The sequence below is a fragment of the Gossypium hirsutum genome, chromosome A03 (genome assembly GCF_007990345.1).
Source record: "Gossypium hirsutum isolate 1008001.06 chromosome A03, Gossypium_hirsutum_v2.1, whole genome shotgun sequence".
NCBI classification, from domain to species: domain Eukaryota; kingdom Viridiplantae; phylum Streptophyta; class Magnoliopsida; order Malvales; family Malvaceae; genus Gossypium; species Gossypium hirsutum.
Window position 1 is genome coordinate 8,266,006 of NC_053426.1, and position 27,862 is coordinate 8,293,867.

General features: G+C 34.6%; 2 protein-coding genes across 2 annotated transcripts; one reads left to right on the forward strand and one right to left on the reverse strand.

Moving 5' to 3' along the window:
* Positions 1-13,481: 13,481 nt before the first annotated feature.
* LOC107885943 (uncharacterized) lies at positions 13,482-16,055 on the forward strand. The gene is made up of 3 exons (XM_016809712.2): positions 13,482-13,661; positions 15,400-15,585; positions 15,766-16,055. Exons 2-3 carry the CDS (start codon positions 15,415-15,417, stop codon positions 15,835-15,837), a joined length of 243 nt encoding a protein of 80 aa, XP_016665201.2. The 5' UTR covers positions 13,482-13,661; positions 15,400-15,414; the 3' UTR covers positions 15,838-16,055.
* A 1,870-nt stretch (positions 16,056-17,925) lies between these two features.
* Positions 17,926-21,284, reverse strand: LOC107885944 (heat shock cognate 70 kDa protein 2). Its single transcript, XM_016809713.2, has 2 exons — positions 20,974-21,284; positions 17,926-19,838 (listed from the first exon to the last, which is right to left on the reverse strand). Exons 1-2 carry the CDS (start codon positions 21,185-21,187, stop codon positions 18,106-18,108), a joined length of 1,947 nt encoding a protein of 648 aa, XP_016665202.1. The 5' UTR covers positions 21,188-21,284; the 3' UTR covers positions 17,926-18,105.
* Between the last annotated feature and the right edge of the window lie 6,578 nt (positions 21,285-27,862).

A 27,862-nucleotide genomic window follows, 5' to 3' on the forward strand; every position in this document is an offset into this window, starting at 1 on the left:
GGTAACAATAGTCTTCCTATCAATTGGATCATAACATTTGTTGTAACCTTTTTTTATTAGAAGCATATCCTACAAATACACATTTTTTTGCTCTAGGATCTAGTTTACCTTGGTTGTGAAGATGAACAAAAACAGTACACCCAAAAACTCGGAGAGGTAAATCTGTGATCAATTTAAAGTTGGAAAAGTTATCTTTAAAAAGATTGAAAGAAGTTTAGAATTTTATTGGGTATTCTATTAATTAGATATGTAGCTATTAACAAGGCTTGGCCCCAAAGATAACGTGGTACCTGACTAGTGAATATCAAGGCTCTAGTTACTGGAAAAAGATGACAGTTTTTTCTTTCTACAATCCCATTTTGTTGTGGTGTATTTGTACAAGAGCTTTGGTGGACTATTCAATGTTTGGTTAAGAAAATGCTTAATTGGTCACTTAAAAAATCTCCACCATTGTCATTCCGAAATACTTCAATTTTCACACCAAATTGTGTTTTCACCATAGCATAAAAAGACTGAAACACATTTTTAACTTCAGACTTATCTTTTAATAAAAACACCCAACAAATGTTAGTATGATCATCAATAAATGTGACAAAACAATGTTTTTCTAAAAAAGTTGAGACTCTCGAAGGTCCCCAAACATCACTATGAATTAACGAAAAAGGTTTGGAAGCTTTATATTTTTAAGGTGTAAAGAATGATTGATGATGTTTATCCAATTCACAAAATTACAGTGATATGAATAAGGACTTTTATTTTTAAATAAATCAGGTAACAAATATTTTAAATAGTAAAAATTAGGGTGCCCAAGCCTATAATGCCAAATCATAACCTTCTCAAAACTAGAAACAGATTTTAAACATAGAGTAGTTGTTGGTCGACTTAGATAGTCGTTATCAAGAAAGTAAATTCCACCAGATTCTTTAGCATTGCCAATCATCTTCCCTAAGACCATGTCCTGAAATTTACACATAAAGGAGTCAAATATAACATGACAATTTGAGGACTGGGATAATTTACTGATTGATATGATATTACAAGCTAGATTTGGCATATGTAAAACATCATGTAAAACTAAGGAAGGTGAAATTTTAATAGTACTTTTCCCGACTATTACCGAGAACGATCCATCTATTACTTTGATCTTTTTGTTTCTTGCACAAGGTATGGAAGTTGAGAAAGAAAATGACTACTAGTCATATGATCACTAGCTCCAGAATCAATGATTCACGTGTTTGTTTTACAAGGCTTGACACTGAAAAAAACAAAAAAATCAATACCTAATTGGGCAAAGGAGGAAGAAAGATTATTGAATGAGTTAGGAACAGAAAAATTCATCCAAAATTGTAGTGATTAAAAAAAGTTTGTGTAGATGCTCTAATTGTTCCTAGTGAATGGAGACTCTTCTAGAGAACTTTGCTATTCATGATTTTCATTAGTTGTTTGGAAAGCTCTGCTATCTCCTGATTGTGAACCATGATCATAGTCGATTTTTCATAAAGCTTCTAACACGTTTCTCAAGTGTGCCAAAATTTTTTGCAGTGGTCGTACCAGGTTTTTTTTCCTTTTTTCACTATCATCATTATTTTTAATAGTTACAAAGGCAAAAATATCATCATTAGCTTCAAATCCTGGCCTTAACAGTATTTTTCTCCTTGTCTCCTCTCTTCTAACCTCAGAAAAAATCTCAATGAGTGTTGGAAACAGTTTTTTTTCCTAGGATCCAAGATCTCACTTTATCAAATTCTTTATTTAAACCAGCCAAAAATAAATAAGCTTGCTTATTCTCTTCTTTTTTCATGGCTTTTACACTATCTCGGGGACACTCTCATTCATCATTATAACACTGATTCAGTTCTTTCCAAAGAGACATCATATTGTTATAATAAAAAGTAACTTCCTTTTCCCCTTGTCTAGCCTTCCAGAGTTTTATTTTTAACTCAAAGATCTGTAAAGTGTTTTCTAAATCTGAATAGGTGCCTCTCACAACATCCCAAACATCTTCAATAGTTGGGAGAAAAAGAAAAGGTTTACCTATGGATGCTTCCATGGAATTCATAAGTCCTGCAATTATCATAGAATTTTCTAACCTCCACCTGCTCATCTTTGGATCGTCCACCTATGGTTGCTTGACTTCTCCAATTAAATAACCTAGCTTTCTGTGCTCATCAATTGCTAACTTTACGGACTGCAACCATTCGAGATAATTTTTGTCATTTAACTTGTGAGATGTCAGCTAAAAAGAAAAGTGAGACACCTTTGACCCTTCAGTCATTGTACCCTCAGAAGTTGTTTCAACGGCAGAACGTTCTACCTCCGTTTGGTCGTTGGATCTCTTATCTCCAGTGAAGCCTATTTTAACCATGATGTTATTGGAGATTTAACTTAGCTCAGATGCCATGAAAGTTTTTAAGATAATATTTAATAAAATTGTTCTATATTTTATTAATTGAAGAACTGAATTTAAATACAGAAAAGAGTCGTAACTAACTGGAAAAATAATTCTTTTATCCTAAAATATATGGGGTTTCACATATTTCAAACACCTAGGTCAGCAAAAATATGCACAGCAGCTCCTAACAAAATATGAGATGCAAAACTGCAAGCTAATTTCAACACTAGTGGAGACGAATGCAAAACTTTGTGCAGTTAAAGAAAAAAGCTTGGTTATTTTACCCATCTAACCCCAAAAAATTTAATATTTTCAAAAATAACCTTAGTTCAAAAACTTTCATCAAAATGATCTGAAATGAATAGTAATTTGGGTTTTAGGAACCCAATGGTCGGCAACACTTCGTGTTTTGGCCCCATCATTACCTGATGATTGTGTCAGGATTTAAAAAAATGAATTTTTTGAGTTTAGGAATCCAATGGCCAGCACCAGAGTATTCTTTTTAAAATCATATCATACTGGTATACAAATATACCAGTATTTGAAAAAAAAATGGTTCTGGTCATGTAATGGCCAGCATCAGATATATTTAAAAAAAAATTTGGGTGCTGGCCAGTAGATGGTCGGCACCAGGTACATATTTTCTCTCTTAAGACACTTTTTTCTTTAATTTTGGGACACTGATGGCCGGCACCAGTGTCAATTAAAAAAAATTGGGTGTTGGCCAGAAGATGACCGGCACCAAGTACATTTTTTGCAATTTTTTTTACTTTGGGACACTGATGGCAGGCAGAAATGTCAATTAAAAAAATATTTTGGGTGCTGGCCAGTAGATGGTTGACACCAAGTACAATTTTTTAGGTTCCAAGGTAATTTTTTTTACTTTGGGACATTGATGGCCGACACTACCTTTTTCAGGTCTAGAAAATAATTTTTTTTTTGGTTTTAGGACACCGATGGCTGGCACCAAACTTTATCACATGAAAAAAAATGTTTTTTCTTATCTTGGAACACTAATGGCAAGCACCAAGTATTAAAAATATTAGTTTTCTTAATTTTGGGAATCAGATGGCGGGCACTAAATTTATCAGATATATGTAGAGGTGTTTTGTCTTCCATTTGAGTTTTTGTTTGCTTTTTTGTTTGCTTTATTAGTTGAAAATGAAGATTAAAAATATTAGTTTTCTTTGTTGAGAAGAAAGCAAATTTTTTTTAAAATGAGTTCCCAAATTTTGTTTGTTTATGTTCATTTTGATGAAGAAATGATAAATACAACTGAAAAAGGCTGTGTATTTCAAAGTCGAAAAAAATAGGAATGAAATTCAACAAGCGTGTTTCGCTGGTGGATTTAAAATAAAAAATCACTATAAAGATAGCAACCCGTTGTGGAAAGCAAATGTTGGGACTGTTTTACAAATTTCTGGTTTCAACAGATTCGTTTAAGTTCTCAGAAATGGAGCTTGAATATGATGATGAACTAGTGAAAATGATAGCAATTAATTTCCCTTTGAAGATAAAAAATCCCAGCCTGGTTGAGTTGTTTGGGGAGATAGCTCAATCGGATCTCATTCAAGTTGTAATCTAGCAAGCCAACGCTCTAGAATTGATTTTGATCTTAACATCTCCTGGGAAGATCAGTCGGGTTGTGGAGCCAACTCCTGAAAATCCAAACATCAATGGATGTTCGTATAACATCTCAAACTCGTGACTCATCTAGAGATCTATCAAAAGGTGTTGGCCACCATAGAAAATGGTGATGAAGGGTTTGATAATGATGATCAGTCTCACCGTAATCCCAATGATGATTTTAGTGACCCCGATTTGGATGACATCCTTGAAGACATGGACGAGGAAGGGCCGGTGGAGGGTGACAATGCAAACCCCTATTCGCCCGAGAACACGGGCCCTGCTATAGTTATAATAAATAATCTAGGGTCCTTCATGACTGACGTGGATCCTGATGCGACTTTTGTACGCGAGTTCCCAAAATATACAAACATTGTGTCGGCTCACCTACTTGATGATGAATTTGACGATGAAGAGTTGTTCGTAGGACAACAATTCGATAATAAAAATGACTGTTTACATGCTATAAAACAACTTAGCTTGAAGTTAGGTATGGATTATAAAGTAAAGAAGTTGACACAGTCTTTGTATGTAAGAGGATGTTGGAAAGCCTCAAGTGGTTGTAACTGGCGTGTTTGAGCCGCATTAATGTAGCAGGCACAGATGTGGATGATAAGGAAACTAGAAAGTCCACATACATGCACGTCTACTCGTTTTTCGCAAGACCATCAAAAGTTAGATGTAAAAACTATATACAACTATATCATCCCTTTGGTGAAAGAGTCACTCACCATTCAGGTGTCGGTCCTTATTGCGGATATGCAAGCTTGATTCAAGTATAAAGTATCGTACCGAAAGGCATGGTGGGCAAAGAAAATGGCAATGCAAGAGTTGTATGATGCTCGGGAAGCGACTGATTTGCAAACACTGCCATATAAAGGCCTGAACGGGAAGATACAATCAGGAAAATGAGTTTTTCACTAATTATTTTAGACGTTCGAGTCATGTGTTAGAACCTTCCTTCACTGCAAGCCGATGGTGCAGGTGGACGAGACCTGGTTGTATGGCAAATACACGAAAATACTCCTGATTACTGTTGCACAAGATAACAACCGAAATTTACTTCCGATCACTTTCGCCATCGTGGAGCGTGAGTGCTTCGAATCTTGAAAATTTTTTCTCAAAAATTTGTAGGAGCATATTGTTAGAAAAGACAATATTTGCCTTATATCAGATAGATCAAAAGGATTACTTGCTGCGATAAGACGATCGAGGGTTCCGTGGAGGTCTGTTTATTACATCTGGCACATCGCGGTAAACTTTCACAGAGATTATAAGAATAAAGATTGGAAAAAAGAACTTGTGAACATGGGTAAAAAATATTGTTTGTATTTATTTCAAAAATTTCTTTTCAAAATTTTTCAGCTTGTAAGTTTTTAAAATACTGATTTCAAATTGCATATGTAGCTTATGAGTTAGAACTGCAAAGATTCAAGTAGAGGTTCACGATGCTTGAATCTTATGTCATCTTTACCAACAGATATCTGGACATAGTTGGGTAGCATGGGGAATTGGCAATGGACTCAAAGTTACAATGAGGGGTTTCGGTATGGGCAAATGACGACCAACATGGTAGAAGAGGTCAACTTTGTATTGAGGTGCACACGTCATCTGTCGATTTTTGTTGTTTTCTCGGCAATATTCTATAGGTTGACCACATTGATACCTAGGATGGGGTTAAGACAAGCTAAGCAAATCGAGGCCAGGCACATGTATGTTAAGGCCATTCAAAAGGTCATGGCAATAAATAGTCGAAGTACACAAACACTGAATGCAAAATTGTATTCACGCAACTTGGAGACTTTCCGAGTTCAAGAGTACATCGGCCATCGTTCGGGTTTTCCACCTAGGTCGTACGCAGTTGATCTGTGAAACAGGTGTTGCGAGTGCTGGATATTTCAGACTGTTCGACATCTATATGCACATGTTCATACAGTGTGTGTGAAAGCAAACTTAAATGTTGAACAATTCATAGACGAGATCTACACATTGCAACGCACATTGCGTATATGGGGGAGCAAATTTTCTGTAATCCCCGATGTCTCAAACTGAGAAGTTCCACAGCCTGTTTTCGATATGGTGCTTGACCGTAGTCTCCGTAAACATCCTAAAGGTCAACCACAATTGACAAGAATTCGAAATGACATGGACTTTAGGGAGACGGGGGAACCCAAACTGTGCACTGTGTATCGAACATTCGGACACAACCGATCAACTTGCCCACATGGTGTCTATGTTTTCGGTCAATCGTCTCGTAATGTCGGACTCGAAGATGACGAATAATATATTATTGAGCGCATGTTCTTGTAAAAACATTGTAAAAATATGAAAAATTATACAAATGATATACTTTATTCAAATTATATAGTTGATTAAATATAATTATTAATACATATTTTTTTCTTATTCCTAATTTAAAACACATTAAATTATAATACAATTTACATGCATATTTAATTTAGAGCACATTAAATTACAATACAATATACATACATATTTATTTTAAAACACATTAAATTATAATACAACATACATACATATTTAATTTAAAACACATTAAATGAAACAAATTGCAATAAGAGAAAAATTAATATGAAAAAAAACGTAAATTAAAATGGAAAGAAAGATAATTTAAATGAAATGAGAAAAAAAATTAAATTTAAATGGAAAAAAAATAATTTAAATGAAATGAGAAAAAAATTAAATTTAAAAGGAAAAAAAGATAATTTAAATGAAATGAGAAACAAAAATTAAATTTAAATGGAAAGAAAGATAATTTAAATGAAATGAGAAAAAAAAATTTAAATGGAAAAAAAAGATAATTTAAATGAAATGGAAATGAAAATGAAAATGGAAATGAAGTGGAAATAGAAATGAAAAAAAAATGAATGGACAGGCCTGCGACAACCTTGGTAAATGTGCTTTCAGTGGCCGGCACCAACAGCCTGTAGACATTAGGCCTGCTACAATGTGACCCAATAGGTCAGGCCTAAAAAACCTAAAAAAGAAAATTGAAATGAGAAAAATTTTGAATTTAAATGAAATTTAAAATTTTGAAATGGAATGATATTTAAATTTCAATTTAAATAAGATATGAAAAATTTTAAATGACCCTGGTATTAAGACTACTTTTAATTAATATGAAAAAAATATGAAATGAATTGAAAAAAAAATTGAATTGAATAAAGATAAATTGAAATGAGACTACTTGTGATTAATATGAAAAAAAATTTGTATATTAGAAAAAAATTAAATGGAAAAATAATTAATGAAATGAAATGAAATGTTAAATGAATATGAAATGAATGATGATTTTGAAATGGAATGAAAGTTTAAATGAAAATAAATTATAAATTGAAATGGAAACAAAAACTGAAATGGAATAAAATTGAAATGAAAAAAAAATTAAATGGAAAAAAATAATTTAAATGAAATGGAAATGGAAATGGAAATGAAATGAAAAAAAAAGTTAAAAGGATAGGGCCTGTGTCAGGCCTACGTTAGCGTCATTGACCAGGGCCCATTCAGCCTTCCATTGGTCGGCATAAGCAGGCCTGGTGCGACGCGACCCAACGGGTTAGTACTTAAAACATTTTTTTTCCAATTTTACCCCTGCTCAGTCACTATGGTCCCCCTCTATAGATGGGATACTTCAACCCAAAACCACCGATCACCACCGATAACAGCTGCTCACTGTTGGCCATCGTCGTTAACTGTCGACCGTCACCGTCTTTCGCTGACTTATGACCACTGATCACCTCCAAACACTTCCGACAATCGTCGTTCATCGTCAACCACCGCTGACCATCGTCGATCACTCCATGGATCCTAATCCTAATATTCTTTTAAATGACAACAACCACATTGCTAAAAATATGAATAAGGTAAACGAGAAGAAAAATGTCTCATTTAATTTTAAATATTCATTTAAATTCTTTTTTAAACAAGAAATATAATATTCTATATTTACTATAAATGCAGGATCAGTACCGAATTGTGATACCTTGGTTGCATGATCCCGGTTATTTTTCCGATCGAAGAGTTTTGTCATATTTGAACGTATGGGTTTTGATGTAGCTGCGTACATTCAGATATCTAAGTTGCGGGCTGATTTTATATCGGCCTTAGTTGAAAGATGGCGCCCAAAGACACATATGTTCCACTTCCCATATAGGGAGGTAACTATTACATTGTAAAACGTAGCAGTTCAACTGGGGTTGTCTATAAATGACAAAGTAGTGAGCGGGCTTGAAAAAATGCTCGATCCGTAGGGCACTTGCGAGCTGTTACTTGGAAGAGTGTCCCCAACGATGAGGAATGACGATTAACCTATATTAAATTTACGTGGTTAAGAGAAAACTTCCAACATCTTCCGAGCAGTCCAACTCAAATAGACATTATCTATGCTGCAAGAGTGTTCATTCTGCAACTTATAGGTGGGATACTGTTGCTAGACGTCAATTAAAATAAAGTCCATATCATGTATCTCCCTTTATAGAGGATCTTGAGCTTGCCGGAAGATTTAGTTGGGGTTCTGCAGTATTGGCATGCTTATACCGCGAGCTTTGTTGAGCGACAAAGTCGTTTAACAATGGGCGGTTGCTACCTTCTACTGCAGTTTTAGGCATTATACCGAATGTCATTTCTGGCATCAGTGAGCCACCAACCGTATGTTTGGCCACTCGTGAACAGATAAATATATAGTTCAATTTTGCCATCTGTTTTTTAATTATATAGTATAGTATACTTATTTTTTCATGGAAAAAAATAATATGATAATTTATTTGTTTTTTTAGATAGGAAACTGTACCGGGAATCGAGCGATCGTTCATCATACCTGTGTACCGTATGATAATAGAGACTCATTCTAGGGACGGCGTAAAACACGCTTTCGAATCTTTCTTTTTTAAATACAATAATTGTACAAAAAAATTAACTAATAACCTGTTGTCTATACTATGCAGTTTCTATGGATGTTATATGTTGAGGAAGGGTCACGGCGCTCATACCATCATGGGTTATCGGGCAGTAACAGTTGTTCCTGTCAAATGTTCTGTTGATTCATTTCCATATGGTGGAGTGGCACGATGGAGGTCGGGTATTGAGGTAGTTCAATTGCGCACAACCTATCCTGAACCTTCTCGTCGACATAAAAAAAGCCCACGGAATGGACAAAAAGGGTTTGGGTCGGGACGCTTTAAATTGGGCGAAAAAACATGAACAATATATATTTCTGTGGAATGATCGACACTCAAGGCGCCCTCTCTTGTATGTCTTAGAGGGAGGGTTCTCTCCTACGTGCGAGTACACAGAATGGTATATGGCACACGAGAAACCCTTTATATTCCAAGGTCGTTATATGTTGATCCCAGAAGACACGTAACTAAAATTTTCCCGATGGCAACAGAAGAACGCACAACCTCACCGTAATCGGGTTTTGCCATTCGGAAACACTGAAATTGATTCTACCTCGAACTTCGATCTCGAGTACGAGCCCTAATTTCCTCTATCGTTTGAGGATATTTTTGGTGACAACCCCAAGCCTCAACATTCGACACGGTCCGGATTGTCCTCATACCACTTGGAGCTCGATCAGGAAGCACGTACACCTACTAATGAAGATATTTTCTGTCGGTACCTCCGGTCATGCAATACCCCTTAACTCCCGATTATGATGTATATGACTATACTACTTTTCTAAGTACACCGGTCGGGACACCGGGGGCCAGACCGAGTAACTATCAAATGCCTCAGCAAGGTGCACGACATTGCCGATAGAGGTAGCCAGACCGTTACACGCTAGTGCCAGGGACGTCGCCGAGATCACGACAATTTTTATTTTTATCTGTAAATATTTACTTTTTTGTAATTATTCTGTTTTTAATATTAATTTAGTTTCTTTAAAATAATTATTTGTTTGAATAAATAACTTCAAAATAATTAATAAAAAATATAATTCGAATAAGTAATAGTACACAACAAATTGAATTTACAGATACAATAAAATACAAACAGTCTAGAATATTAATACACAAAAATATAAAATTCAAACAAAAATAATGCACACTAAATTAAATTAAACACCCAACAAACTATAAACAGATAGGTAAAATTAATACACGAAAATTTTAAATTCAAACTGCATATAATACGGACTAAATTAAATTTAAACACCCAAACAAACTACAAACAGATGGATAAAATTAGTGCACCAAATTTTTAAAATTTAAACTATATATAACATAGACTAAATTGAATTTAAGCACCCAACAAACTACAAACAGATGGGTAAAATTAATACTTGAAAATTTTAAATTCAAACTACATATAATACGGACTAAATTAAATTTATAAATACAAAAAAATACAAACATTCTAAGAAATTAATACACAAAAATATAAAAATGAAACCTTAAATCCTAAACAACTATATTAAATTTACAGATATAAAAAAATACAAATATTCTAAAGAAATAATACAATTGGGACTTGAAAAAGGTGGTATCAGCCATCAGTGTTCCAAAGTAAAAAAAAAATTGCATTTGGAGTCAAAAATGTACTTGGTGCCGGCTATCTACTTGCCAGCACCAATTTTTTTTTAAATGACATTGGTGCCGGCCATTAGTGTCCCAAAATAATAAAAAAAAGTGACTTGGGAGTCGAAATTTGTACCTGATGCCGACCATCTACTAGCCAGCACCCAAATTTTTTTTTTTAAATGTCTCTTGCCAGAAACAAAATTTTTTCAAATATTGATATTTTTGTATACCAATATAATACGATTTAAAAAAATACCCTGGTTGCCGGCCATTGGGTTCCAAACTTAAAAAATTCATTTTTTTAAAGCTTGACACAATCATCAGGTAATGATGGGGCCAAAACACGAGGTGGTGTCGGCCATTGGTTCCCAAAATCTAAATTTACTGTTTATTTCAAGTCATTTTGGTGAATATTTTTGAATTAGGGTTATTTTTATAAATATTAATTTTTTTTTAGATTAGATAGGTAAAATAGCCAATAAGCTTAAATGATGCCCAAAGAAACCTCATTTAAAAGTTGTTCGTTGGATAAAGAGGTACGTCAAAGGCACACCTGAGTATGGTTTACATAATGAGAGCAAGACGTCGTGTGAATCAGTAGGACATTGTGATGTGGATTATACTGGCGTGGGTTATACTGGTGACCATGAAACATGTCAATCATTCACTGGATATGCTTTCAACCTGGGATCCACTACTGTTTCTTGGTGTAGCAAGAGATAACCTACAGTGTCACTATCAAGCATAAAAGCTGAGTACATAGCAACGACAACTGCAGCTCAGGAAGGTACTTGGTTGGTACAACTTTTGAAATATCTAAACCAACCAGTTGAGTATTGCGATAATCAATCAGCAATTCGACTAGCAGAGAATCCGATCTTTCATGCGCGCGGATAAAGCATGCAAAAATACACTATCACTACATTCGTGACAAAGTACTTGACGACCAAATCAAGATGAACACATTTGCATTGAAGAACAAGTCGTTGATTTATTTACCAAAAGACTCAGTTGACCCAAACTTGAAGCATTTCGAAAACAATTTGGAATAATCTCAAGAGCAACAATGAAGGAGAGAAATCGTTGAGGGGAGTGTTGAAGTCACAACCGACTTCTCTTTGTTTTCTAGATTATTCCCATTTCTTTTATAGTCTTACAGATAAATACTATTATTATCTAAACTTATCCTTATTTAACCTTATCCATGAATTAGTACATGCATCTAGCCTTAACAGATTAGTTTAAGCCAACTTACCAAAGCAATAAATAGGGTAGCATTTTCCATTTGTTCTATGCGTGAAAGAAGAAAAATTAACTAAGCTGAATGCTCTTTTAGTGTTCTTTGGTTTTATTGCTACTTGAGGCATCCTAGTAAATTTTGTTTTATTTTCAAATTAGTCCCTCCCTCATTTTGCTTTAAGTTATTTTATATTTGCTCCCTCGATTGCTTTAACATACCAAAGGTTGAAAAAAAATGAATCATAAATTTAATGTTTTACCTTGTAAACTTTAAAATAGAAAAAAGTAATAAATAATAAAAAATAGTTGACAAAAAATATTTTACATAATTAATGAGTATATATTATATTATATGATTGATGTTTACTTTATATTTCATTAGATATTTATTTCTAAATATGCATATATTAATTACTTTTTAAGTATATCGATAAATATAAAATGGTAATCGAAACAAATTAATTTAATACGTACCTATTATAATAGAAAAATGGTACGTCTATTCATTGCTAATTATCTTGAGAAGAAAGTTGATATCAATATTTTAATCACAATAGTTAATAGGATTAACTATTTTGATTAATTAATGACATTGAAAAAAATTAAATTATACCAAATTAAAATAAAAAGATTAAATTTTAATATAAGTATAGTAAAAGGGCTAGAATTACAATTTGACCCTGAATTTAATTTTTTAAAATAATTTAACACCTGTCACCTGGGTTGCTGGTGTAACACTGATTGCTATTTTATTTTCTATTGGTTTTAATGGATGATTGAGTTTTTACAGTAATCTGTACAAGTTTGCTTTTAGGTAGTTGATAATGTCAATGTTTATTACACAAATTAATAAATTTGAAAATAAACATAATAAATCCAAATATTTCTTTTTAATTAGAACTAAATGAAGGTTAGTCCAGATTCAATAAAAATACACACATAAACTATCATCGAAAAATAATCCAAAAGCAATGGTCACATTCATGGCACTCATGAATGGGATTATGTATGATCTTTTTCAGACAAGACAGTATCATTTATTAGCCTCAAATCATTCACATGTGTGGTGATAAAAATAAAAAGAAAAGAAAAAATCTCTCTAAAAAATGATTTATTAAAGTCCTACTTAAAAAACTATAATTATTACTATAACAATTTCTTTTTTTAAAAATTTTATTATTGTCAAGGAAATTACTGATGCAGTGATATAAGAGTTACATTCGACTCCAATAATAAATTGTAAATGATAAATTCAAGCTCTTTTTAGTTTTATTATATGCTTTTATATTTTTATACCAAAATTTATGTTTTTTTTAATTTGATATTTAATAATTTAATTTTTTTTCTTATTTTGTAGTTTTTTAATAATAGGAGAGGGGGATGAGTTTATTTGTCATCAAACTTAGACTCCCGTACCAATATCACGTTTTTGTTTATTGAGTCAAGACGTTGTAGGCATAAATAATTTAAGAAAAATATTTAGTATACTGTCAATAGAGTTTTTAGACTCTACAAATAAGATTAACAATTTTTTAAAAATACTTGTGAAATAAAAAATATAAATTATCAGTGTACTAAATATTAATACAATAATTTAATATATATTTTTAAATATTATATTATATTTATTATAAATTTAATTTCATACAATAAATATAAAATAAAAACAATATAGAGAATGTGTGGAGCTTAGAGCCTTGAAAGTGTTTTTTAATAATCTCGGGGACTAGAACTTTTTTGGGGCTAGTTTCATAAAACACTTTGTGAAACAAGGATAAAAGAAACAAGCCCTAAGTCTTAAAGATCGAGGTGGATCGTTCCGTTCCCTCTCTTTAACGTGTTCGCCGTTGAAGGCTGCCGATCCGGTAGGTTCCCTTGTCTAATTTCTCGTTTTTACTTTTTATTTTTCAATTTCTCTGTTAATTTTTTATGTTTTTACTTCTAATTAGTTGAATAATAATCGTATCTATGTTCAAATCAAAGTTCGTTTCCTGGAATTATTTTAGTGGAGATTGTTTGATGGAACTAATCTTCGCTTTAGTTTCATTTTTTAGTTTTTCGGATAAATTTGGAGAATCTGATTATAGATGTGTAGCTGTTAAGGTATTTAGCTCAGTCGGTACTGTCTATTTTAGGGGTTTGAGTTGCGGTTTATGGGTAGTTTAGGAATTTTATTTGGAAAAAAAAAAAACCTCCTCACAAGCTAATTTATCTAACATAAACGTGATTTATTATCCCATAACCACTTTGCTGAGAAGAAATTGCATCTTGACTTCAATCCGTGAAACAATGTACTGCTCTGTTAAGTGTGTTAAATGTGTAAAGACGAGTCATCTTTTTTTATTTATGGATCATGTATGTGATACTAGGGATTCATTAGAAGACAGAGCTTTCCATATGTTGGTAAGTTTGAGAAGAGAGCAACTTGTGATGCTAATTACAAAGCATACTGATATTTGTTTTTCATTCTCACGGTTAAAGCGAGCTGTTCTGTTCTGCTTCTGTTAGTTTAATAAATATGTGCACTTTTATATTGAGATTGTTGGCACATATCAATAAGTTTATGTAATGAGCAGGCAGGGTAGTAGTCTGTGGGAAATACATACCCGTTTCTTTGTAGGGTTAAACTTTGTCTGTAGTCAATGCTTCCCCTCAAGCCTGACACTCTGTGTTCCCCTCTCTTACAACATTCTATTCTGTACACTTCCCCTTCACACTAGCTTTCTGCTGCTGCCTCAGAGCTCCTTTCTGTTACCATCGTTCTAGTTTTCTACTCTTTCTTTCAATTCAACCAACAATGATAAACTAAATGAATTCTGAATCCTATATATAATTTGTTTCCTATAATACATAAATGATTTATTTAGTTCTAGAGGCCGCAGAGGCCTTGGAAGATCTGTAATTACAAATTTTAAGTCAAGTTGCACACCATCACATTTTCAGAGCAGCCATTAGTGCTTTCAGTGTGCATTCTTCACTGTCCAAAATCATTTTAAAATTAAGTTACCTTTTAAGGTTTAAAGCTAAGGCTAGATTATAAGATATCTTTATGGTTTAAATCTAAAGCTTGGGTTAAAACTTTATTTGTAGCAATAGTATAAATAAGCTGTAAAATATTTACAGCCGCGGCATTATTATTATTATTTTCTTTGAATTGGAAGAGAGAAACTAGAAATTCTTTTATAACCCTAAGTTTTCTAGTGTTCCAACTTCTACTTGTTTTTCAGTTCTAATTCTGTTCATTTACTGCTGTTTTCCCCCTAAACCACGCCAGGTTGGCTACATAAGCTTTAGGAACTTGTTATGCTTAGCAAGTGTTGATTTTGTGATCTCTCTCTATTATATGCTATTGACCACCAATGTAACATGCCATGCATTTTTGTAAACTATAATTGCTTTATATGTATATGTATTTGTTTTTACCATCTGAAGCATTATGAATCTGTTACGTATACATGCATTGTTGCTCTCATGCTTATCCAGCTGTTAAGAAATTGTCTGTTTTAGCCGTCTTTTAGCTTTTGCAACTTTCCTGTTAACCAGTTTCATGTGACTAGGAGTTAATTAAAAGGAAGTAACATTGGTTTTGTTTTGCTCATGTAGACGTAGTCATAAACAATGGGCCGCAAAGCTGATGCGCTTTATATAAATCCAAAGAAATTTGGCTCTCTTACAAAACCTTGCATGAAGGAAATGATATCATTCCTAAATTGCATGGCTCTTAACAAGGTTAATGATGAAAAATGCATCCGGCAGAAGGATCTTTTGAGTGCTTGCATGGATGCTCAGGTTTGTAACTATGGTTTCACTTAATGCCCTAACCTCCTTAATTACTTTTACTGTTTACATCATTATTTTCATCTTGAAACCTAATTGTGCAATTCTTATCTGCCTCTGGAATACATGTTTTTCTCTGAAATCTTACATACATGATTGACTTACACAAACAGTTTGTGTACTTTGTTGCAGTCTACCAAGAATAGGAAGCCATGGGGCAGCATTAATTACCACTTGCAGAGGCTTAATAGGGGAAGGAAGTAATGTGGGTTTTCTTTAAAGATGAATGTTGAATTTATGCATCATTCTTCTAGTTCATCACTTCTAGTAAGATGATGTGCATTAGGTTGTAGCTACAGAGAACATTCATTTGTATTTTTTTTTCTTGCGGTTGGTTGAAATTTTGGAGAAAGATGCTCAATGTAGCTTAAACCAATTCCTGTCACTTCAAAGAGTAGCAATAAATTGGATTATATACCAGACATGATGGAAAGTAGAAAACCATTTACTATGAAGCTTTCCGTGTGTCAAATAAGGTGTGACTTAAAAGACATGCATAATGAGGTGGACAAAGGAGTGTAAAAAATATACTTGGATATTTTTTTTTCGTTACTTAATACACTAATAGGAAATGTTAGCCCAAAGCATTATTGTTCTGGGTATAAGTCACAGCTTTCTTTGCCATTGATATAGCTAATTTGCTACCATCGTGCCACTGTTCCGAGCGCTGTATATGTTGAAATTGATTCATTATGGCATTGATATCATGCGTTAGAGGCAATAGCTTCCAGTGGGTTGTCACTTCTTCACTGCTTAAGATACGCCTCATTGTTCTGTCTCTGCTCTATATAGTGCAGCTTCGCAAGTGTTAATCTTGAAATGATTAATTTACTTGCCAAAAGATCATCGCTATAGCTTGCAACCATAAAGTTTCATTAGTAATACATTTCAGAATAAAAGCGTTGCCATTCTATAATGAGGTCGCGAGTCGTGGGCTGAGTGGTTTTTCTACTTTAATTAATGCTTGTACATTTCCTGTCCTTAATTGCACTTGAACTCTCGCTTGACCATTTTTATCATTTTCTTGTCTCACCACCATGATTGGGTCTGGTTCTTGTCGATCAAAGAGGGCCTTTTTCCTGTGAGTTCAAATTCCCTGCATAATATATGTCATTGGAATTGGGTCCAAGCTATCTTCTTGTTTGTAAATCTCATGACTTCTCCATGTATCCAATTCTTCATAGAAACAGAATTAGTTTTGATATTATCAGTCTGAATTGCAAATGGCGACCCCAACCAGACAGCTCTTGCGAAAGGAAAAGATGGTCCATTGATTCATTCTCCTTATAGCAAACGGTACATACAACCTTACCCGTTCCTATCCATTTTCGGATTTCCATTTTGCATGGCAAACACAAGTTGAAGATTTTCCATATGAATATTATCAGCTTAAGGGCCAATTTTAGTGACCAAAGTTTGTTCGAAAAAAGCGCTCATTTGGTTTCCATTGTCTTCCCGTCGTCGGTTTGTATCCTGTAGCTCCAAATCAATGGCATAGGCAGATTTTACTGAAAACTTAGTATTATATGTGTGCTTCCATACGAGTCTATTGGTCCCTCCAAACATAGATCCTGTGGTCAAGGTTTTAAAATCTTTCCTCTTATACCATTTTGATTGCTTCCCTGTGGTTATTTTCCAACTCATTTCTTGACTCCCATTCTTGCCAACCAAGACCTTGACCCAGTAAATCATCATTTTCTACAGTACTTTTTAATCACTATTCCGTTGATCAGTTCATTCTCATTATTGACGACTCTTCGCTAGCAAGGCTCTGTTCACACACTTAGTTTTCTGTGATCCTAAGCTCCCACCTACTTTCCTTCTGCACGGTCTATCCCAATTGGTCTATGAAAGAAAATACCGATGCTGTTTAACAGCATTTTGGAAAGACAACCGGCTCATACTATCTTGACCCGCCAATCAGTTAGGTACTCTCAATTTCTTCACGTCGTGTCGCGTCAATGTCGTGCCTGACAAATTGATATTGTCTGCTTTGAACATTGCTCCTTTTTCTTAATATATATATTTTTTCTTTTTACTCAAAGCAGGACATCCTCGTATTCGCAAAATTGTACCATCCATGTTACTCTTCTGTGAGCCATTAAGCTCCTCTTAACACTTGAATTATATTCAGAATAAGCTAGTTCCCTCTTATGTAATCTCATGTAGATCTAATTAGCTGTTAATAGTGGACGTTTATTCACCCTATCCCAATGCAGTTTAATAGCAGAATAGTAGAATGGTGCTCTAACGTGGGAAACAAATAAAAACATTAGAATAATCAAATATATATGATCCAAATAAGTTATTATTGCCCTCAAGATCCATTCCTAGATTTCTTAAAATCCAGTTATACATGAACTAATAACCCCAAAATATTTTTTCAAAGAACAAAACAAAAAAGAATGAAAAAAAAGAACAAAGAAAAAAAATAGAACAGAACTAAAAAGGCTTGTTTATAATATCTCATTCTTAGTCAACCTCCTCAATCTTGGGGCCAGCTCCACTTCCACCAGCTGGAGGTGCTTCGCCGGCCTTTCCGGCAGCCGGCTTACCACCAGCACCTTGGTACATCTTGGCAATTATGGGGTTACACATGTTTTCAAGCTCCTTCATCTTATCCTCGAACTCATCAGCTTCGGCCAACTGGTTACTATCCAGCCAATTGATGGTCTGCTCCACTGCATCCTCGATGCTTTTCTTATCGGCCGGATTCAGCTTAGCACCGATTTTCTCGTCCTTCACGGTGTTCCTCATGTTATAAGCATAGTTTTCCAATGCATTCTTGGCTTCCACTTTCTTCTTGTGTTCCTCATCCTCTGATTTGTACTTCTCAGCTTCTTGCACCATCTTCTCTATCTCTTCCTTGGAGAGCCTCCCCTTATCATTGGTGATTGTGATCTTGTTCTTTTGCCCTGTTGTTTTGTCCTCGGCAGAGACATTTAAGATGCCATTGGCATCAATATCGAAACAGACTGTGATCTGTGGGACACCTCGTGGAGCTGGTGGGATGCCCGAAAGCTCGAATTTGCCCAGCAAGTTATTGTCCCTTGTCCTTGTTCTTTCACCTTCGTAAACCTGAATCAAAACACCAGGTTGGTTGTCCGAATAAGTGGAGAAAACTTGTTCCTTTTTAGTCGGAATTGTTGTGTTCCTTGGAATAAGCACAGTCATTACTCCACCAGCAGTTTCTAACCCAAGGGAGAGTGGGGTGACATCCAAAAGTAGCAAATCTTGGACCTTTTCATTGCCTTCACCGCTCAAAATTGCGGCTTGTACAGCCGCACCGTATGCGACGGCCTCATCGGGGTTAATGCTCTTGCAGAGCTCTTTCCCATTGAAGAAGTCTTGTAATAATTGTTGAACCTTCGGGATCCTGGTAGACCCACCAACTAGGACAACATCATGCACAGTGCTCTTATCCATTTTAGCATCCCTCAAACATTTCTCAACTGGCTCCATGCATTTTCTGAATAGGTCCATGTTGAGCTCCTCAAACCGAGCTCGAGTGATGGTCGAGTAGAAGTCGATACCTTCATACAATGAATCGATCTCGATGGTGGTTTGTGCGGTGGACGAAAGCGTCCTCTTTGCTCTTTCGCATGAAGTTCTCAATCTCCTCAAGGCCCTAGGATTACCACTTATGTCTTTCTTGTTTTTCCTCTTGAATTCTTGCACGAAATGGTTCACCATCCTATTGTCGAAATCTTCGCCTCCGAGGTGCGTATCGCCAGCGGTGGCTTTCACTTCGAAGATACCCTCTTCGATCGTTAAAAGAGAGACGTCGAATGTGCCGCCACCGAGGTCGAAGATCAGCACGTTCTTCTCACCAACACTGCTAGCCTTCTTGTCGAGGCCATAAGCGATGGCGGCCGCGGTGGGTTCGTTGATGATTCGCATGACGTTGAGGCCAGCAATGACACCGGCATCCTTGGTGGCTTGACGCTGGGAGTCGTTGAAGTATGCAGGGACGGTGACGACGCCGTTCTTGACGGTGGAACCTAGATAGGCCTCGGCAGTCTCTTTCATCTTCATGAGGACCATAGATGAGATTTCCTCAGCTGCAAACATCTTGTCTTCGCCTTTGTATGCGACTGTGATCATAGGCTTATCGCCCGCACCAGGGGTAACTGTGAAAGGCCATAACTTCATATCGCTTTGGACTGAAGCGTCACTGAACCTCCTCCCGATCAATCGCTTTGCATCTGATTTGGTTGGAATGAAAAGAACAAATATGGTTGAACTTTTTATTGAAAACTAGTAATTTAAATTAATATAAAATTTGTGGCTTTCAAAAATTTATAATTTTATCCCAATTCCCTTGATAATTCCTAAATTCACCCTTATAGGTCTAGCAATTCTGAACCAAATAAAAAAAAATTGTTTAAATCAATGCAAACTCAAATTTTGTTATAAAAATTAATAGTTTAAACCTATTTACCTATAACTTGAAATTAAATTGGCCCGAATAAAAAATTATGATTTGAGAATCTCGAATTGAAACATGACTCAACTCTGATAAATGCACCTATATATATATATATATATTGAACTCTTGCAAAAATATAAGCTACCCTTGATTTACTTGATAAGAAACCCAAATTAAAACTTGACTAGACACAATTTGGGTATGAAGTCAATAACCCAAACCCATCCAATTTGAATTCAAATTGACACACATGCAAAGGTTTAAAACACCACTTGATCAACTTTTAACTCAGATTTGATCATAAAAATTAACAAACTAAATCTGTTAGAACTTGAACTTAAATTTATTCAAACTCGAAATTACTTAAACATAAAACAAATCAAACTCAAAATGATCTAAACAAATAATCTAAAATGATCCGAACTTAAAGTGATTAAAACTAAAAAAATTTAAAATTATGATTCAATCCGAAACCTGAGCCTAAAACCTAAACCATTTGAACACAAAATAACCAACCTAAAAACTCACTAAACAATAATCAAAACTCAAAATTGATTTAAATAAAAACTGACTTAAATTTTTTTAAAGTTTTTTTTTAGATATAATATGTATTTGACCAATCCAAAATTAACTCATTGTACCCAAATACAATTCTTAAATTATTTATAATCACCCAATCCAAGTAGAGAATATTATGTATTTAAATATGTATGAACTCACGTGTTTCATATTGTTACAACAACAACTATGTGAATCAAGGTGGCATAGTAATCTATGTGTTACTACACAAATTAACATGCGAATAGCACATGCAGATCATGTATTCATGTTAATTGTAATGTTTACGTCTTCGTAAAAAAAAAATACATTTGAGATATAGAACCCAAAAGAGTCCAAGAATTGAAGCTTACCAAAGACAGTGTTGGTAGGGTTCATGGCAACCTGGTTCTTAGCAGCGTCGCCAATCAAACGCTCACTATCAGTGAAAGCAACATAGGACGGTGTCGTCCTGTTCCCTTGGTCATTTGCAATAATCTCAACCCTGTCATGTTGCCAAACCCCCACGCACGAGTACGTTGTCCCCAGGTCGATACCGATCGCCGAGCCCTCACTTTTGCCAGCCATTGTTAAAACTCTTTTTTAAGTTGAAGAGTCTCGAGAAACAATAATTTAATTAAAAAAAAGGGGGGAATGGATGGGATTTAAGGAGAAATAAAATACATATATATATGTTAGTGTGTTGATGGAGTTTCGGGAAGTTACGATGATGATTTCTCTTTTTTATGTTGATGATGTTTTAACTGTTATGCGATGGATATGGGATTTTCCCTATTCAAACTGGCTTACTAATTCGTTCAGGTGATGTGGTATTTAAACTATGAATTTTGTTTATTTTATCTAAAAAATATACAACGTATCATGTTTGGTGTTGTTTGGGGATAAATTTCTATAAAATTGATAGTTTAGATATATATATTAAATTGTAAGGACTAAATTGAAAATTGAAATATAATTTAGGGTCAATTTATGAATAAAGTAATTGTTATAAGATTTAGAGAAAGAATGGGTTTGTTTATAAAGGTTGGCGTTCACTTTTGTCTTTTTTTTTAATTATAAAATACTTATTTTTATTTATAATTTTTTTAAACCCTGAAATAAAAAAAATTGCAGTTGAACGCTTGAATCATGTCTTTCTAATTGTTGCAATAGTAATGTAGCCAATTGAATTAGGCTACATTATATGTTTCTTTTTCGAAATATACTTTATTTAAAATTGTACTATCATTCCTTTGAATGCAGTGTTTGAAAAAGGGGAGATAAAGGCTCATATGACGATTGATAGGTGGCCTGCTTCGGTGAACCTACCTGTCAAAGTAAATATTGATGCGAGTTTTTGTAATAATTTGAACCACGCATAGTAATCATAAATAATAAGGGATTATTCATGGGATTTAGTATAATATACCCAAGGCTTTTGTAGTCGAAACACTTGTGTCACAGGTCGCGGATTAAAACCTGTGACCATTGCACATAAAACATCCTACAGAGGTCAACAGATTAAATGGGGCTCATTTGACACGCTTAAATTGGCCCGACTCGTGGAACCCATGGAGAAGCCCATCTACTTGAAGCATTGGTGGCCCAATAAAACACTCCAGTATAATTAGAGTTACCAGGGTAAATAGTGTAAATCCTAAAGAGATAAGATTGTATAGAGTTTAAATCCCTTAGGGCTCTCAATTATAGATAAGATCTAATTTCAACCATTAATGTAACTCAATCTATACCATTGGTTTTGGGGGAGCTCAACTATAAATAGAAGTCTTCCCTCTCATTTGTATTCGCTGAGTTATAAACTTTCAAAGTAATAGAATACTTTTGAGAGCATTAAATAGAATACTTTTGAGAGTATTAATTTAATCATTTTGTGTGCGCTATTTCTTTCTGGCTTTTTGTTCGTTCTTAGCTTCTTTTATTTTACGAGTTTGCTTCTGTTTTACTTCCGTGCCTTAGAGAATTTTTTCGAGATATTTTATTTTTCGAGCGTAAGGTTGACTTAGGTAAATTTGAACTCAAGAAATCGCCTAAGGTCATGCGATTTGCCAGATTTAAGATTTAGCCCCATTATAGTTGGTATCAGAACCAGTGTTCGAAGGCGCCAATTGAGATGAAGAAAGGAGGAGACAAGTAGAATGCCCCGGTGGAGACCTGTGGGAGGTCCAGGAAAAATAACAGATCGAGGGATATGTTGTCGGCTTTAGAAGGTCAGATGACCAATCTTGAGGAATCCATGGGTGGTGTGAAAGGACACTCGAGGTAGTTTAGGGATGCACTAATGAGTTAGACTGGATGAGAGTGGAACTCAGGGATTATGTGGCAGAGGCTCTTAATGCCAATCGGGATGCGTTGAAAAATACCCTCAATGCCGCAATGGGTGATCAAACCGAGAAGTTGACTAAGAGTAATGATGTTCTCGAAGCTTTATTGTGCCTTTGAAGGAGAAAGGTAGGGCCATGATGAAAAAAATTGAGGAGCTCGAGGGAGAGCTTGTTGTGTACAGAACTTCTGTGGGAAAATGGATATTGGCTTCATTTCTTAAACAGTGCAAAATGGATGTCCCTAAGTCAAAAGAGTTCAAAGGGACAAGGTCCGCGAGGGACATAGACAATTTTCTTTAGGGAATGGAATAGTATTTTCGTGCGATAGGTATTAAGGATGATGCCACTAAGGTAAACATTGTTGCAGTTTATTTTACTGATGTTGCTCTTTTATGGTGGCATCGTAGGTCTATAGATGAGAGACGAGGTGGTACCGTAATTGGGACTTGGAAGGAGTTACAGAAAGAACTGAAGAAGCAGTTTTACTTGCAGAATTTTAAGGAGGAGGCTCGGCCTAAATTGCGTCAGCTTACGCAACAAGGTACTGTTTGAGAGTATGTCAGAGACTTCAATGAATTAATTCTTCAAATATCTGACCTAAGTGAGAAAAAAGCTTTCTATTGGTTCAAAGATAGGTTGAAGCCTTAGGCAAAGTAAGAGTTATGTCAACAAGGTATATCATTGAGCTTATTGTAGTCATGGCCAAAGCGGAGTCTTTTATCGAGCTTTATTTGAAGAAAGACAAGTTCAAATCTTCCAAGCCTAAAGAAACAATCAATGGTGGATGTGACTATGAAGAAGAGGGAAAAGTTAAAAATGACAACGGGGTGACGACAAGAATGATGGTAATGAAAAACCACTGAATAGAAAGTGGAAGCCCAACTATAGACCGAATGGGCTAGTGAAATGCTTCCTTTGTGATGGTCTACAAATGGTGATAGTCTGTTCAAAGAAATTTGTGTTTTCTACCATCAAAGGGGATGATGAGCTAGATAGAGCATCGATGAGACTTGGTTCGATTGTGCATTCTATCGAAGCTAATAGGGTTAGCGATAATGAGAAGAAGCCAGTGAAGTGATTCTTTTGTTGTGGTCTGCATAGGATGCGAGACTGTCCAAAATGATCCAAGATGTCCATGATTAGTAAAGAGAATAAAGCGGAGCTTGTTGACTTGGGTCGATAATACTTAATTCTACAAAGGGGAAGAGGGATCACAAGCAAAAAGGGTTGATGTATGTGGACATCAACATTGCAGGTCAAAGAAAGAGTGCTCTTGTTGATATGAGGGCATCGTCAAAGAAAGAGTGCTCTTGTTGATACGAGGGCGTCAAATTTGTTCATATCGGAAAAAATTCATGGGTAAACTTGGTCTCTCAATTAGCAAATTAAGCTAGAAGATTAAGATTATTAATTCCAAAGAGTTATCAACTGTGGAAGTAGTACAAGGAGTTGAGATGTAAATTAGTCAATGGAAATGAAAGGAAGACTATGAGGTAATTCACTTAGATGATTATGACTTTGTGCTTGGCTTGAATTTCCTTAACAAGATTGATGCTTTGTTGATTCCTTTTGCCAAATGCATTTGTATTTTGGATACTCGACAACAACAATGTGTTGTGCCAGTGAGTCGAGACATGAGGGGTGGAAACAAGTTATTGCCGACAATCTAAGTAGCCAAGGATGTTCCATGTAGTAGGAGTACTGACTTGGTAGATCGGAGTGCTACAAAGACCCTCTTAGAAATGCTAGAGGGGCAGAATAATGATATGAAATTGTTGGAAAAAAAGGGTTTGGAAAACACAACGAAAAATAAGTTTAAGGGTAAAACCAAAGTTTTAAATTTTATTTTCCAAAAATAAGAACTTGGTTGTGATATCTAAAATATTAAACACTTAATTAAAATTGTACATTTTCGATTCATCTAGGATGAACGTTTCGACTGAGTAGTCTTCTCCACTATCCCCAAGCTAACGTCTACCAAGTGTGGGCTAGCTTCGAATTAGAAAGTTTCTCACAAAATTACTAGCGGGACAATTTCACAATTTTTCTAAACTTTTAGGCCAAATTATAAATAAGAAAAATTTCTCTAGAAATCTTTTAAAATAATTTATTCAGAGAATTTTTTTTGTACAACTTTCTATTGAATTTAAATCTGTGAAAAATAATGACTCAATGCTTTCTTTATTTAGGGAGAGTTTTGAAAGTTCAATTATGGTCAAACTAAATCACTTATATTGATAAGAATTATATTAAATTTAATATTAAATTTATTAAATTAATAGAATAATTATCTACAAGATAAATATTAAATTAAATTTAATACTAAGATAATCATTTTAATATTAAATTAACAAAATACTATCAAGATAAGTGTTAAATTAAATTTGATATTAAATTTATTAAAATATTATTATTTTTGAAATAGTTAATCTAAAATCGAATTATCCAGTAGAGTCCCAATAGGAGTATGATTCTTCCACTGCTCAACCGCCAAAGAACCACTACCACCGGCCATCCACTAGCCACCGGATTTTCGTCATCGGAGCTACTAGCATTGCCATGCCCGGTGGTGCAGGCGTAACACCCTCACAGCACCCTGAGTTGGTCCGACTACTACCGATTCGGTCTTGGCCAGTGACGACCCGATTGGTTTGGTCTAGTCACTGGTTGGATTGTCAGCACGGTTTCACATACCAGGCCCGATTCGACCAGTTTTGGGTTTCAATCTCGATTATTGATTTTCGGTTCCAACTTTCAGTCTCAAGTCTATTTTTCAAGTTCAATTACCCATTAAGCCAATTGTCAGACTTGAAAATTAATTTCCAAAAGTACCATATTTATTTTAATTAATTTGATTAACTTGATTTTGCTTGATCAAAATTAATTTTCCCAAAAATCGTTGAGATTTTCCAAAATTAATTTTTCAAGAAAATTCTTTAATCAAATTCTTTAGTTGAACAATTCTCATGATTGTTCAATTTAATTCCAAATCGAATAAATCGACTCAATTAAATTATTTCCAAAGTCGTAAATTTTTTTTCTAATTCAAATGCAGTCCGAACGAGCTTTTGTTGAGCTAGCGGGACCAGTCGAACTTATACAATTAGACTCTAGTAATTGTAATTATGTCCAAAAGTATCGTTCCAAAAATTCGCAATTTACTTAACCATGAATTTAGTCTATAAGAAGTACCATAATTGAAAACTCATTATTGTATACTCTTTACGAAAGTAATTCATCCAACTACTTTGTCCAATGACCTCGTTATGTGTATGTTACCCTCATATGATATCATTAACTTATTTGAGTTAAATTTATTCACTCAATACAATCTTATTTTATCTTATTGTCACTATGGTGTCTTCTTAATGATTAATATGATCACTGTTAACAAATGACTGTGATAAATTGCTCATTCGAGAACAAGGAACTCGTGGCACATTCCATATTTATCAATCTACACAATGCCAATGAGAGAATATCGTTAACTATTTAATCGAGCTATGAATTCCATTGTTGCTAATAAAGCCATGCTATACACAAGTCATATGCCCAACATACGGACTATGGGCTCGATCATTTTTAGAGCATAAGCCTCCACTTATATCAAAGTACATGAGTTACATACGTATGGTTGATGACTAACTCAAGATTTAGGTAAATCATACCATGAACGACACAAGTGAATTAGTTCACAAACAGATTCAGAATTAATTCAACCTGGGTCTAGTCTAATGTATCATTCTTCTATTGAGTACATCTATGTCTCTACCCGTAGAATCAACCGCCCTGATAACCAGGACTAGTCATCTCTCCAATTGGAATTGTAGACAACATAATAATCCTTCTAAGTATTTGAATTAAATGCTTAATTTGATTCTTTTACTAGATTACAGACTTGTTTAGATTATCTATTGAAGTAAGTTGTTTTTCTTGCAATGTAGACGTTCTTACTATGCCACTTATCATCAGTTTGAACTTAGAGAATTCATGAGCTAATATTTGTTTGTCATAATTTTTCTATGTATGCAAAACATGAAAGAAAGAAACACAAAAAATATAACAGTGAAATGTGAATTTAACTTTATTTATTTATTCATCGTTCAAATACATAGAAAATATTTACATGTTTACTACAATATGGGCATATTTCCCAATAGAAACCTGTTGAGTTTTCAGTGGGGCTACCACCTATGAGAGAAGTGGATTGTGAAGGCTTTGGGAAAAAAGTGGTGATGCAAACTAGACAGTGGGACAAAGTAAATGCTACGAGCGAGGTACATCTCAAACACATATTTAGTGTTTTGCATTATGACTTACCGTTGGCTTGGCAAAGACACAGGAGCCCTTTCAAAGTTTTGAAGCAGGTAAGCTGTGGGGTTTACAAATCAGAGTTAGCAACAAGACTCAAGGTGAACTTAGTGTTCAATGGTCCATGACCATTGTGCACAGAACGTCCCATAAAGGTCAATAGATTAAATATGGCTCATATGAGCTACTTGAATTGGCTTGGCTTGTGGCACCCATTGAAGAGCTTATCTACTTGAAGCCTTATTGGCCCAATGAAACACTCCAGTAAAACTAGATTCTTCAAGGTAAATAGTGTCAATCCTAAAGGGGGTAAGATCGTATAGAGTTTAAATCCCTTAGGACTCTCAATTGTAGATAGACTCCAATCTCAATCGTTTCCAATCTCAATTGTTGATGTAACTCAATCTATACCGTTGGTTTTAGAGGAGCTCAACTATAAATAGAGGTCTTCTCCCTCATTTTTATTTATTCAGTTGTAAACCTTCAAAGTAATAAAATATTTTTGAGAGCATTTACTTAAACACTTGATGTGCACTATTTTTCTGTGGCTTTTTGTTTGTTTTTAGCTTATTTTGTTTTATGAGTTTGCTTTCGTTTTATTTCGGCCCCT